Source organism: Microcaecilia unicolor, chromosome 11 (genome assembly GCF_901765095.1).
Source record: "Microcaecilia unicolor chromosome 11, aMicUni1.1, whole genome shotgun sequence".
Lineage (NCBI taxonomy): Eukaryota > Metazoa > Chordata > Amphibia > Gymnophiona > Siphonopidae > Microcaecilia > Microcaecilia unicolor.
The window spans coordinates 129,253,886-129,269,223 of NC_044041.1; the positions used below are offsets into that span (position 1 = coordinate 129,253,886).

Below are 15,338 nucleotides of genomic sequence, written 5' to 3' on the forward strand. Positions count from 1 at the left end.
TCTGCGCTGGTGGTATGAATGGCCCTCCTATAGAAAGCTGGAAATTCTCTCTTCTGGTTTATGTTCTGCTTAGTGTCTGCATAATTCTTATAATTGCTAAAGGACATAAATGAACTGCAACTGAATCTTGATATTATTTATTATTATTACAAGTTCTAATTGCCTCCTCTCTTTCCTCACCCTTAGCAATGAAGCCAATTCAAAATGGTTAGATGCACATTATGACCCTGTGGCTAACCTGTACACATTTTCCTCCTGCACAGGTAGTCCTTAAGAGGCATTTTCTTATGTATCTTAGCTGATCAGGCAGCCACTGCATTACAGTGTTACTCTCCCTGCTCCTTCAGTGCATACACACCTTTGCATATTTGTGCAGGTAAAGAGAAACATAAACGGGATGTGACTTGTAGTACTGGGACTACAGAGGATCTCTGCTGAAGGTTGGTTTGCTAACCTAGCAAAGAAAGACAGTGGGAAGTCGACTGTGCACTCAAAGGAGCCAGGCCAAAGTGGTTTCTTAAGTGGGTTTTATTGATCAGAGACTTGATTACAGTACTGTTTTGGGCACAGGCCTGCTTCAGGAGTCTAAAAGAGACATATGTAAAAATGATCATACATAGAAAATAAACATAAAATCATAAACATAGCTTGATTATAAATTAAAAATAAATATACATGCAATAGCATGTGATCTAATATACATCACAAATGGAATATTTTATACTAGTAAAAAGGCCCGTTTCTGCCTCAAATGAAACGGGCGCTAGCAGGCACGGGACTCCCTTCCCTCCCCTCCCCTTACGCAACTATCGGTGGTGGTGTCGAGGTACCTGTTCGCTGGGTGCTGGAGCAAAAGAGCCCCCGTCCCCCCTGTTTCGTGGCTGTAGCGCTGCTGCTAGCTGCCCTGCTGCATCCTGTGCGAGCCGGCTCTCGGCGTTTCAAAATGGCGGCGAGAGTTGAAGTCTCGCGATGCTGCTTCAACTCTCGGCTGCCATTTTGAAACGGCGCGAGCTGGACTCCACACAGGATGCAGCAGGGCAGCTAGCAGCCAGCGGTACGGCCAGGAAACGGGGCTCTTGCATTCATGGCCCGAGCGAAAGAGGTACCTCTAGGCCCCAGGGATAGTAGCGTAAGGGGAGGGAGGTGACGGGGGAGGGAAGGTGATGGGGGGAAGAGGAGGCGAACGGGGGAGGTGTGTTAGCATGACTGGGGCGGGGCGATGGGGCCTAAAGGGTCGGGGGTGATGGGTACGTCGGCGGCGGCTGGTTTTTGTCAGGCTGTCTAGAGGGATTCGTTTTACTCCCTCTCCGTTCGTTCATGGCGTTGTTCAGTACTTGTTCCACGTCCTCAGCGGCTGCAGTTCATTTGCGTGGTTGTCTACTTGTTCCGCCCTCGACGTCATCACGTGTGACGCGAGGGCAGGGCATGGAGACATGGTGAGTGTTGTGGCTTCACCGCCATGAACTTACGAACCGGTGTTGATGTGCCTGCAGTGACGTCAGTGTCCTCAGAACGTTGAGGGTGCGTTTATTATAGTAGATTGTTTGTGTTGAATCTAAATCATTTAGAAATGTAATGTTACATCCAAACTAGGATACAATAATAAAATATATGAAAGGACTGTTGATTCTGGATATCTGGTAAAAAACAAAAAGTGGCAAAGCTATAATATACACTGAAACCATAAAATAGTAATAATGATGACAACATAGATAGCATAAGACCAAAAATGTACAGCTTCCCATAGTAATTAGAAAACTGGATAGGGCTTATGCTTAGTCATGAATATACATTTAAGGCCCTGTTTACTAAGCTGTGCTGTAGGTGCGCTAACGTTTTAGCGTGTTCTAAACTAGAGACACCCATAGGAATATATGGGTGTCTTTAGCATTAGCATGCACTAAAAACACTAGTGCGCCTTAGTAAACAGGGCCCTTAGAATCTAAATGTACAATAGAGACGCGACAAATGGAGTCAAGAAAAATACTGAACTTTTTATACTGATCTGAAAGACTTCCAATGTCAAGTGTATCTCGTGTAATGATACTGTGGGTTGGTCTATAGACATACACCATACCTATATCAGTACCTGATTGTACACTAAATCAAAAACATGGATTTCCCTAAATCTGTTTGATTAAACCAAGTGTATGACATACTGGTTAGTTTTTAAAAAGTTATGAGAATGTTTAAAAGGGGAAAAATGCCCTACATGATACTAGCTTATCTGCGTAACTTTCACAAGATGTGGGTATTTGTAGGGTATTTTCCCCTTTTAACGTTCTCACAACTTTTTAAAACTGAATGGTGTGTGTTTTTATGGACCAACCCACAGTATCATTACACATTTTTAGGTTCACACAAACATAAAACATTCAGTTTGAAGTATATTTAGTGCTCTTATATGTGTTTTTATTTTTAATTTGTAATCAAGGTATGTTATGTTTAAGTTTATTCAATGATTATGATTTTTTATGTTTATTTTCTATGTATGATTTTTACGTACGTCTCTTCTAGACTCCTGAAGCAGGCCTGTGGCTGAAACACAGTACTGTGTTTGAGCCTTTGATCAATTAAAACCCAATTAAGACTCCTTTGGGTGCATGGGCCACTTCCCACTGTCTTTCTTTGCTATGTACCTTACATGGGATTTCAGCGTTCCGCTGCCTCAGCGGATTTTCAATGAACTTGGTTTGCTAACCTGCCTTTTGGCATTGTCATACATAACTGTGACCCATCCTGATCCCAGTTCTTGTTGATTCTCCGTCTCTCCCAACCCAAGTGGAGTTGGCAGGGGAGAAGGGAATGTCTTTCTGTGTGAGAAAGTTTACTATGATTTCTGCTTTATGTTCCAGCTCTAGTGGACCTGCACAGGGATGGAGAAGTGAAGGTGAGGAGAGCTGTGTTTGTCTAGGCTCTTTGAGCCACTCTTCTGGTTGGGGGTAATGGATGTGATCCATCTTAAGACTGGAGGGAATGGTGGATTTTTCCCAGGGACATTTTGCCTGACTAGGGGGTCCTGTAATGTATAGAGCGAGGTATGACACACTGGTTACAACCCAAACTTGGAAACTCTCAGGACAGTCCCTGTTTACATTAAAATATTCTTTTTCCTCAGCTGGTGGTGGGGGACCTGGGAACTGGGCTATACAACATGAAGCTGAAGGTGTACAAGGGTACAAGCCTGATGACTGAGAATGCCCTCCTGGACTTGCCTACTGGTGTGGTTACCTTCCTCATGGACCAGAATGAGCCTCGAACTCCTGCTGTGGCTGTGGCCTCCGGTCCATACATCTACGTCTACAAAAATCTGAGGCCTTACTTCAAGTTCACGCTGCCAGCCCTGGATGTCAACCTGCTGGAACAGGATGTCTGGAATCAGGCTAGACAGGTACTGACTGCAGCTGGTGCAGCAGCAGTATGATTAAGTCACTGTCCCGTCTACTGACTTGAAAATGTTGATGTCTTCCTCTTTTTTACTGTCATCCATAGCTCATATTTCCTTTCATCCACCAGACCAGTCTAGAACATGGGGGTTATGTCTGTCAGCCAACAGATGGAGACAAAGACTGCTATAAAAGCAGGCACACTCTGAGCTGATGTCATTTGATGGAACCTTGGGTGCCGGAACACTTCTTCAGCTCAGAGAAGTCACAGTTTGACAACTCTGAGCATAAGTACGTGTTCCAGTGCTGCCTCAGTCCTTAACGTTCATGGGACATGTCAGATGTTCTTCTTTGTGCCTCTAGGTCTCCTCACAGACTTAAGCTATTTTCAGTCAGTTGCTTCTTTACTCATTTGGGCGCAGCTGTGGTTTTGCTTTCGCTTTCTTTTACAACTTGTGCCATGATGGCAATTCTTCCAGTGACAGTTTCTCTGGTATCGTCTCACTCCTTCTCACAGCCTGTAAAACCAGCTTAGAAAGAAAATAATGAAGCTGCTCTCAAACAACCCACACAGCAAGCTTCTACCTTGTGTATGTTAGCAGGGTCTCTGAATCTGAAATCCCACATAGTTGTGACTCATGATCTACCCCTCTTCTTCCTCCCTCCTCCATGTCTGCAAGCTCTATTGAACCTACAGTGAGTAAACAATGGGACAAACAAAAGAAGAGTAATAGCTTACTTTAACTGTGACAAAGGAATTGCTCACAAGCACTCTGATAACAAAGGGAAAAAAAGTCAAAACTACTTGAAAAAGACCCTTTGTCCCACATTACTTCCTCAGAACTTCCCACACAGAAACAACTGAAAACCTCTCACGATGCCATCCCTTTACTCCAGTAGCTCCTAAACCTGTCCTGGGGGGAGCCCCCAGCCAGTCAGGTTTTCAGTATATCCACAATGTATGCAGTGGAAGAGGAGCAGATTTAGGAATCATTGCTTTACTTAGTCCTGCACCTCAGATGCGTCCAGGTGCCACTGCCTAAAGAGACGGTTAACTCCTGGACTTCTACAGTCTTTGCCCATGGCTGTATTTATCATAAGGAAGTAGAATCTTCCAAGCGATAGTATTTAATTGCTTTACTAATTTCAGAAGTAAATAGCCCAAGAAAGCTTTTCTTGTTAGCTGATCTGAAATTCCTAGGCAATAGGAATATATTCTCCTCTGCACCATCAGTTGACAGCCTTGTTTAACACCAAGATTACTACACTTTTTATATATAAGTACATAAGTGTTGCCATACTGTTATCACTTCCTCCGGCAAAGAGTTCCAGAGCATAACTATTCCTTGAGTGAAAAAATATTTCCTCCTATTTGTTTTAAAAGTATTTCCATGTAACTTCCTCGAGTGTCCCCCTAGTCTTTGTACATTTGGAACAAGTAATAGTCTCTACTGTTTTGCCCAGCACCGACGTTAGGCTCGCCAGTCTATAATTTCCCAGATCACCTCCGGAGCCTTTTTTTAAAAAATTGGCATTACATTGGCCACCTTCTAATCTTCCAGTACCATGCTTGATTAAAGATAAATGACATATTACTAACAGTTGTTCTCAAGTTAATTTTTCAATTCTTTCATTATGAATACCATCCATTCCAGGTGATTTGCCACTCTTCAATTTGTCAAATTGCGCCATTATGTCTTCCAGGTTTATAGAGATTTCATTCAGTTTCTCTGACTCGTCAGCTTTGAATACCATTTCTGGCATCAGTATCTCTCCCAAATCTTCCTCAGTGAAGACCAAAGCAAGGAATTAATTTAATCTCTCAGCTATGTCTTTGTCTTCCCTAAGTTCCCTTTTACCCCTCGGTCATCTAACAGTCCAACCCCTTCCCCAGAATGTTGCCCTGTTCCTAACACATCTAAAACCTTCTTCCCTGCACCATCACCTCATCCATGCATTGAGACTCCGGCACTCTGCCTGTCTCTTGGGCCCTGCTTTTGGAATGGGGAGCACTTCTGAAAATGCTACCCTAGAGGTTCTGGATTTGACCTTACTACTTAAGAGCCCTAAATTTGGCTTACAGAACCTTCTCCCACATTTTCCTATGTCATTGGTACCCATATGTACTAAGACAGCCGGCTTCTCCCCAGCACTAGTCTTATCTAGGTGATGCGTGAGGTCTGCCACCTTTGCACCAGGCATGCAAGTGACCAGGCGATCCTCATGTTCACCAGCTATCTATATGCTATCAGGTAAGATATAACTTTTTCTTTATTTGTATGAGATAGTATTGTCTATTTTGTTGTGTATGTTTTGACTTTGTACCCCACTGAGAATGACTCGATAGTATGGGTAATAAGTATTTCAATAAAAATAAATAAAAGCAAATACATTTGCACAAAAGCTGATATAAAAAAAATGACCAGCACAAGATATCACTCCACTGGTTCCGCTAATGCTCCAAGGGGCTTGGTATGTCCCTTTGGGCATGCTTCCTTAGCCATGATCTGCAGCCACAAACCATAGGTATTGGCAACTTTTAAGCTGTTCTGGGCACAGTTTGATGATGTCACTGGTGACATCATCAAACTGTGGCTCCCTACCAGTTGCCAGTTGGGCACAACTCTCCTGGTTCACCGCTTCTTGCCACCAAATTTCCTTCTCCTCGATTTTATTTGCCACCTTTTTGAAGAAATTCACCCCGAGGTGATTTACAGCAAGTTTTGTTTACAGTTAGGATGCTCAACATTTGCTTTGTTAGAGATACTGGTGGGCTGTGCCTATGTGAAATTCTTTGTAGCACAGAGCTTACAGCTCTTAAGTCTCTGTCTTTATCTGCTAGCTGATGGGTATAACCCATGTGTTCTGGATTGGTCTGGTTGGACTCAAGGAAAATTAGCAGGTAAGACCAAATTTTTCTGTAAAGCACTATGCTTTAAACTTGCTCTTAAGTATTTCCGTAGCTCTGTCCTCATCTTGCACAGTAGCACAGCATGCCATCTCATTTCCAATTCATAGTTGGCTGTGCCTGTTATAGTAGTTTGGACTCTAGTGCACAGATTCCTAGCTATGAATATCTTGGAAGCAAACAGTAATTCTTTTAGTCTTCTTGCAGGATATGATCGACCCCATGACTCTCAAAGAGATGTTGGAGGGGATCAGGTGCGTGGTGTTTGAAATCTTTTTACAAATAGACTTATGAATTGTAATCATGTCTTGGCATTTAGTGAAGAACTCTGTTATTAGAGCACTGATGCTTCCAAGCTGCAGCAGCTCAGGTTCAGCTTGTAGTGCCTTGTTACCCAGCCCAGGAAACTTGCTGACACACCCTGCCTGTGGTACTTTGGGTTTAACCCAGAAAATTGCTGATGTCCCCTGTCTGATACCTCGGGCTCAGCCCACTTTTTCATATTTTCCTGATCATGCTTATGCAACAGAGAAGTTTACAGATTGTCTCTTTTCTATCCTCTTCCAGGGACAAGGCTGATATTCCTCTATCTGTACGTTCATTAAGGTAAAGGTGGCCTGCTTGAGACCCTCATGTGCTAAGGCACTAGCATATACAAAACACAGTGCACTCTGACAAACAGATGATCAAACCCCGCGCTGTTCCAACAGCACTCCAAAACAGCGCTGGAACAGCACGGGGCGTTATTAGACGTATGATCAGAGATAATTGCATGCAAATTTAAGCACACAATTATCTATGATCATGGGGTAGAAGTGCGGGAGAATTGTGCATGAGCATGTGCTCAGCACAATCCTCCCGCACTTGTTTGGACAGGTCTGGGCTGTCAAAAGCCCAAACCTGTCAAACATGGGGGATGGAGGGCCATGGGACCACCAGGCCCCAACTACCCCTGCCCCAGCAACAGGGTCTGGAGGTCCGGCGGACCCCAGGTTCAGGGAGGGCTGGAGATCCAGGGGTCCCCCAGCAAAGTGTCCCTGGCGGCCTAGTGGGCGACCAAACCCCCCCCCCCACCCCCACCAAGCGACGGGGGGGGGGGGGGGGGGCTGGAGGTCCGCCAGACCTCCGGTCCTCACCCCCCCCAGGTTCAGGGAGGGCTGGAGATCCGGTGGGTTTCCAGCCCCCCTAGTTCCCTCGACCTTGTGGGTTGGAGGAGGGAGGGTAGCCTGCCTCCCTCCTCTTCCTGCGACACCGCAAAATGGCGGCACCCAGCCCTGCCCAGTGTATCCTGGGATGCGCTGGGCGGGTCTATACACAATATAAGGGAGATAAGGTGTATAGCCCCGCCCAGCGCATCCCAGAATACACTGGGCAGGGCTGGGTGCCGCCATTTTGCGGCGTCGCAGGAAGAGGAGCAGGTAGGCTACCCTCCCTCCTCCAACCCACAAGGTAGGGGGGACTAGGGGGGGCTGGAGACCCACCGGATCTCCAGCCCTCCCTGAACTTGGGTGGGGTGGGGACCGGAGGTCCAGCAGACCTCCAGCCCCCCTGTCGCTGGGGGGGGGGGGGGGTTGGCTGTTCGCCCACTAGGCCGCCAGGGACACTTTGCTGGGGGACCCACCGGATCTCCAGCCCTCCCTGAACCTGGGTCCGCTGGACCTCCAGCCCCCTGTTGCTGGCAAGTTTACTATTGAGGGGAATGGGGGCCTGCCAGCATGCAAATGCATGCTGGACATGGCTCACCATTCCTCCCCAATGATCTGCAAACCCTAACGCCAGCTTGGAGCTGGTGTAGGGTTTGCCGCAGCCAGCGACCCAATCTTTGGCGCGCTGGCTGCTGATCATTGGGGATGAATATGTTTAGCCCTGTTTAGCATGCATTTGCATGCTAGTTGCATTCAGAGCCCTCAAGTGCGTTGTTTCATGCGCTCGAGGGCTTGTGATCATGGGGCGTTAGCAAACACCGGCGCTAGTATGGCACTAATAGCCTCTAGCGCTGGCGTTTGCTTCTGATCATCCCCCTGGGTGAGGAAACTGTCTAATTCTTGCCCCCCACCCGCTAAACAGTCAGGTGTATTTTGGAGATTTGCATGCTACCCTAACACCTAGCTCTATTCCCTCAGGTTCTTGATGCTTGAGCAGGAGGAAATGGAGTCGTTTGTTAATCTGCACAAACACCACCCAATCAAGCGCCAGGTATGGATACAATGCACCTACCAACATTATTCCTATCTGTATAACTACTCACATCCAGCTTTCATTAGGGTCTCTGCCTTTGCTACTGCCCATCTGGCACTCATCAAGGATCCTCTCACCTCAAGATCTCTCTCTCACCTCTTTCCCATTCATTTGTCGGAGCATTCCTCACCCTGTGAGGCTTCTTTCCTGTGTCTTTCCCATCTGTCTGTCAGGAAGCATCCTGCTTGATGTCCCTCAATTCCCCTAGCTCTTTTTCCACTCATGTCCAATCACTACAGCCAGCCACCCCCATCTCCTCTTGTGCCCTCATCCCCAGCATGGCTCAAAGGTAACTTCCAAGAAACAGCAAATCAAACGATCCGCAAACTCCAAGATGGAAAACAGAAAGCAGATCAGGAGTAGATATAAATACATGTTATTGATGATGGGCAATTTTCTTACATCATCAATAAAATTTATTTATATCTACTACTGATCTTTTCTGTTTTCCATGAAAGGTAACTTCTCCATAACCAGTTCCCATGCTAAGAATCCTCTGCCTCTGTGCATGCTGGGGGATGATTGAGCAAAATGCCTTGTTTACTGTTATGCTTTTATGTCCTGCTGTCATTCACAGCATGCATCTCAAGCATTTGTCCCTTTCCGCATAGACTGTTATCACCTGCATGGGCACCCTGAAGAAGAACATGGCTGATGAGGATGCTGTCAGCTGCCTGGTGATAGGTACAGAGAATGCTGAGGTTCTTATTATTGACCCAGAAGCATTCACCATCCTGAGCAAGGTAAGAGGTCAAAAATAAAGCAAAGGTAAATATGGTCAACCACATTTTCCGAAGCGCATACAATTTGCACTAATAATACAATCTCCATATCTATGTCAAGAGTCAATTATTAAGGAAGATTAACATTAGACCATCCACTAACTACTGCTTTCTGTTACTTATATTTGATATCCCTTAGACTTGCTCTTGTAGAAATGTATTGGGCCATTTTTTTATGTGTTTGTTTTGAAAGGGGAGTTTATTTCTCTGGAACCCCTGGTCCAAGTTTGCCCATTTTTGAACTCGATGGTGTCTTTTTACTGGTTTTTCTGACATGTCAAGTTTCATGGAACAGCCACAGGATGTGGAGGAACACTCAATCCCTATGAACGTCAATCATGAAAATCCAAGAGTAGGGTAGGCTGGCTCTTCCAAAAAAACATCAAGGGAGATGCACATACAATGTGTAAGTTTTTATTAAGAATCACATGGTGATTCTTAATAAAAACGTATACATTATACATGCGTCTCCCTTGCTGTTTTTTTGGAAGAGCCAGCCTACCCTACTCTTTGATTTGCCCATGTCAAGTGTCATCCCATTTCATTCCATTTTTGGAGAATTATTTTGTCCTTCGACAGATATTCTTGACCCTTGTATAATTCTTTCCAATTTCTATTTGGCAAGAATAAAAAAAAGAGAAGATGAGAGTGGGGTGGAATGATCCAGAGGACAGACTGAAAAAAACAGAATAAGTAAGAGGGGAAAAGAAATGTGAAGAAAGGAGAATATAAATAAATAATGGAAAGTAAAAGACATTAAAATAAGTAATTGAAAGAGAATAGAACAAATCAAGAAAAAAATAAAAATAAACATAAAGGACAATAAGGAAAATAGAAGATCAAGAAATGAAAAGATTTGAAAATTACATCCCATTACAGGATAAACTGGCTGAACAGGGGTTCAAGATTGAATAGGATGAGTAGTTTGCTTAGTTCTTGGGCTCTAGTATTGGCTCATTCCCTAGCGTCACCAACAGATTAGTTCAGGTGAATGGGTTATGCCTGTATACTATCAGGTGGGGCTAGAGAACACAGAATTGAATCTGTGATAAGGGACAGTGTGCTGCTATTCCAATTCAGTGCTCACTGTCTCCAGCAGATAGAAGGTTGCTCCCTGTACAGTCTCTGTTCTGATATGCGGACACTTGCTTCTGGTCCAGTGGTCCTGGTTCCAGTTGAGCTATGGGTTGTTGGCTCTTTGCTGGCTTTTTCAGGGTACACCTAGTGGTCAATCTCTTCCATCCAGCCTACTTTAGTTTGGTCTCTTAAATTGGTCTCTTCCTTCCTTTTTTTTTTTTTTTAAACTTGCAGAGACAAAGAGGTTGACTTCTCCCGAAACACAGGACAGAATTTTCCTAAAAATCGTTTTTTTCAGAGAAGCCTTTGTGCCGCTGTTGGTCGGGGAAGGGGAGGGGGGAAATCTTCAGTGCTGGTGAGCGCTTTCTTTATTTCAGTGTCTTTTACTTCAGTGTCTGTTACTTCACACTAATGTCAGTGCTGACTGAAGTGGTGAAGCACTGCTCCCGCTGTGGGGGAAGGAAATCAGCCTTGAGTTACTGTTCTGCATGTGCGCTCTCTTTCTCTCTCCCTGTCTGCAGCAGGACAATTTAAAACAAACATTGGGGAATTCTGGGTTAGATTGGACCGCTCCGCGGCTTTTGCGAGAGAAACCTCAGGGGCAGCTTTGGCTGCATCTCCAGTTTCTTTGGGCAGTGGGGGAATGGCAGCCATCTTGTATTTTTGCCCACCTATCCCCCCCTGCTGAAGCATTGCCTCAGACATTGCAGATTCCTTGTCTTACCCCCTCTACTCTTTCTGGCGCCAAGTCCCAGGGCACGTCTTCTCTCATTTTCTCTGGAATTTGTGTTACTTTTACACCAGGCATATTTACTGAAGCATTCTTCTCAGAACCTCCTTTCTCAGAAAATGGTCAGGGGAATTCTTCCTCTAAGGAAAGGAGGCTACAGTCTCTTTCTGACTAGGACATTGAGTTCTTATGCTCATATGCTCCCTCAGTTGTCCCTCAGTATGTTGTCGGAGTTCTTTACAAACAGGGATTCTTTGGAGGACAGGGAGTTTCCCAGTGATGAGGGCAATGATCCGTTAATGTCTGTTATTTCATAAGGAAGAGCTCTCTACCTTAATTACTAGGGCCCTTGAGATTCTTAACATTTCTTCTCCGGCTACTAGCTTTGGACCCCATTATAATCTATCTTTATTTAAAAACTTTATTTACTCTCTTCTTGGTAAAAGCCATTCAAGATGGTGTACAATAAATTATAAATCAAAATAAACAGAACAAAGTATAAAACATAAAATCAAGATTTAAAAAAAAACCAAAAAACATTGCAACAAAGCCTCAGTCACCACTGCCTCTAGGGAATAAATAACATTTCAAACCTTTCTGAAACCAGAGATGATTGCCATAATTCTCATCTCATCTGGCAGGTTATTCCACTCTGAAGCTGCCAATTGTCTAAAAGCCTTCTTTCTCCAACGTGTCTTACTAAAGCACCAAAAGGCATCTAAAGGCTTTTTGTATATATGAAGCCACAAAAGATTTGATTTCTACCCAGTGGAATACGCTGGACATTAGTCTTCAGGTAACCTGGGCTTTGTCCAAACTTTATCTGCTTCTCCCTGAGGATTTGGAGAAACTCAAGCTTCCTATGGTGGACTCCCTTAGTCACAGCAGTTATGAAAAAGACTACTGTTCCTATGCAGGGAGGCATGGCTCTCAAGGATATGGAGGACCACAGACTTGAGGTTTCCTTAAAGATTTTCTTTGCAACACTTCCTAGTGGCTACTGTCTCTGCCTCTCATGTGGCTAGGGCTCATCTTAGGCTTGTCCAGCAGGCTGGGGATCTCACCTTTTAACCTAGATTCTTCCTTGGACCTGTCTACCTTAATAGTTGGGTCTAGCCTATTTGGTAGATGGCCTCTATGATCTCCTCAGGGCCTCTGACAAAGAAGTGGCATCTAAATTCACCCTCCCTAAGCTACCCTTTCGAGGGAAGTTGTTCAGTGAATCCAGACTGCCCCAATTTGACTGCCCCTATCGGACCGACCGTTCACTTGTCTATTAGATTGTAAGCTCTTTGAGCAGGGACTGTCTCTCTTTGTTAATTTGTACAGCGCTGCGTAACCCTAGTAGCACTCTAGAAATGTTAAGTAGTATTAGTAGACCTTGAGAAGCAGGATTCCAATTTGCATTGTCTGCTGGAGGATAAATCAAAACCTTTGTTCTGTGCCTTGCTTTTGTGATTCTAAGGGTTATGGACCTAAGTGTTCTACTTCTCCTCACCGTTCTCATTTTCAGTAGAAGCGGTCTTCCTTTCGAGGAGACGAGGGGCTCAGATCATCCTTCTCAGACATCCATTTCTGCCTGCCCTTCCCAATGATGCTTTACAGGTTCACTCCTCAGTTGGCCTGATAGGCAGATATCTCAGGTTTCAACAGCGAGTAGGCCCATATCATCATCAATCAGGAAGGGTTACAAGCTAGAATTTTCATACCTTCTTACAGATTTTTTTTTTAATGGAGTCTCCTTGCGGGGGCTCTGATCAAAAAGCTAGCAGTACAAGACACCTTACAGAGCCTCCTAAATTTGGGGGTGGTTATGCCTGTTCCTTGGGCAGAATATGGGCTAGGAAGATATTCCATTTTATGGTTCCCCCAAAAAAGAGGGTACCTTTGTCCAATTCTGGACCTCAAACTTGTGAATTGTGTGCTCAGAGTAATGTACTTCAGAATGGAAACTTTATTTGGTGATTAGCTTTGGTCCAACTGGGAGAATATCTCTACTACTACTACTATTTAGCATTTATATAGCGCTACAAAGCATACGCAGTGCTGCACAAACATAGAAGAAAGACAGTCCCTGCTCAAAGAGGGACTGGCAAAAGTACACCTGAGAATGGAGTGGATAAAGCACCGTTCACGGAAGAGAGTGTGTATCAACAACTTGGAAAGCTAAAGGTGGACAAAGCCATGGGACCGGACGGGATCCACCCCAGAATACTGAGGGAGCTCAGAGAGGTTCTGGCGGGTCCTCTTAAAGATTTGTTTAATAAATCCTTGGAGATAGGAGAGGTTCCGAGGGATTGGAGAACGGCGGAGGTGGTCCCTCTTCACAAAAGTGGTGATAGGGAAGCAGCTGGAAACTACAGGCCGGTAAGCCTCACTTCAATTATTGGAAAAGTAATGGAAGCGATGCTGAAGGAAAGGATAGTGAATTTCCTGGAAGCCAATAAGTTGCAAGATCCGAGACAACATGGTTTCACCAAAGGGAAATCGTGCCAAACAAATCTCATTGAATTCTTTGACTGGGTGACAGGAGAATTAAATCAAGGACGTGCTATGGACGTAATCTACTTAGATTTCAGCAAGGCTTTTGACACGGTTCCCCACAGGAGGCTCTTGAATAAACTAGATGGGCTGAAGATAGGACCCGAAGTGGTAAACTGGATTAGGAACTGGTTGACGGGCAGACGCCAGAGAGTGGTGGTGAATGGAGTTCGCTCAGAGGAGGGAAAGGTGAGTAGTGGAGTGCCTCAGGGATTGGTGCTGGGGCCGATTCTGTTCAATATATTTGTGAGTGACATTACCGAAGGGTTACAAGGTAAAGTTTGCCTTTTTGCGGATGACACCAAGATTTGCAACAGAGTGGACACCCCGGAGGGAGTGGAAAACATGAAAAAAGATCTGAAGAAGCTAGAAGAATGGTCTAACGTTTGGCAATTAAAATTCAATGCGAAGAAATGCAAAGTGATGCACTTAGGGAGTAGAAATCCAAGGGAGACGTATGTGTTAGGCGGGGAGAGTCTGATAGGCACGGACGGGGAGAGGGATCTTGGGGTGATAGTATCTGAGGACCTGAAGGCTACGAAACAGAGCGACAAGGCGGTGGCCGTAGCTAGAAGATTGCTAGGCTGTATAGAGAGAGGTGTGACCAGCAGAAAAAAGGAGGTTTTAATGCCCCTGTATAAGACATTGGTGAGGCCCCATCTGGAGTATTGTGTTCAGTTTTGGAGGCCGTACCTTGCGAAGGATGTTAAAAAAAATGGAAGCGGTGCAAAGAAAAGCTACAAGAATGGTATGGGATTTGCGTTCCAAGACGTATGAAGAGAGACTTGCTGACCTGAATATGTATACCCTGGAGGAAAGGAGGAACAGGGGTGATATGATACAGATGTTCAAATATTTGAAAGGTATTAATCCGCAAACGAATCTTTTCCGGAGATGGGAAGGCGGTAAAACGAGAGGACATGAAATGAGATTGAAGGGGGGCAGACTCAGGAAAGATGTCGGGAAGTATTTTTTCACGGAGAGGGTGGTGGATGCTTGGAATGCCCTCCCGCGGGAGGTGGTGGAGATGAAAACGGTAACGGAATTCAAACATGCGTGGGATATGCATAAAGGAATCCTGTGCAGAAGGAATGGATCCTCAGAAGCTTAGCTAAAATTGGGTGGCGGAGCAGGTGGGGGGAAGAGGGGTTGGTGGTTGGGAGGTGTGGATAGTGGAGGACAGATTTATACGGTCTGTGCCAGAGCCGGTGATGGGAGACGGGACTGGTGGTTGGGAGGCGGGGAATACTGCTGGGCAGACTTATACGGTCTGTGCCCTGAAAAAGACAGGTACAAATCAAGGTAAGGTATACACATATGAGTTTATCTTGGGGAGACTGGATGGACCGTGAAGGTCTTTTTTCTGCCGTCATCTACTATCTCACTATGTAAGAGCTTACAATCTAATAGACAATAATAATAAAGCAAGCAAATCAATTAATGTGTAGAGGAAAGAGGAGAGGAGGGTAGATAGAAGTGAGAGGTATAAGTGGTTACAAGTCAAAAGCAATGTTGAAGAGGTTATGTTAACATCCTGATTTGGCCTCCTCATCAGTGCTTCCTGCATTTCACAATTCTAGGTCAGTTCCACACAATGCTGTCCGGTCTCTCGACAGCTCCTAAGACCTTTTCAAAAGTCGTGGTGGTAGAGGCCTTTCTTTGTCGTGAGAGGATCA

The 15,338-nt window shown here is 45.0% G+C and overlaps 1 protein-coding gene across 5 annotated transcripts in view; it reads left to right on the plus strand.

The window, feature by feature from the left end:
- Positions 1-15,338, plus strand: part of BBS1 (Bardet-Biedl syndrome 1) — an 82,948-nt gene that overhangs the window by 15,741 nt on the left and 51,869 nt on the right. For all 5 annotated transcript variants that reach the window (XM_030218933.1, XM_030218930.1, XM_030218932.1 and 2 more), the window contains exons 3-9: positions 187-263; positions 2,856-2,890; positions 3,119-3,391; positions 6,502-6,548; positions 6,862-6,900; positions 8,418-8,490; positions 9,144-9,275. In XM_030218933.1, the coding sequence (XP_030074793.1) occupies positions 187-263; positions 2,856-2,890; positions 3,119-3,391; positions 6,502-6,548; positions 6,862-6,900; positions 8,418-8,490; positions 9,144-9,275 (676 nt within the window). The remainder of the gene's footprint in view (positions 1-186; positions 264-2,855; positions 2,891-3,118; positions 3,392-6,501; positions 6,549-6,861; positions 6,901-8,417; positions 8,491-9,143; positions 9,276-15,338) is intronic.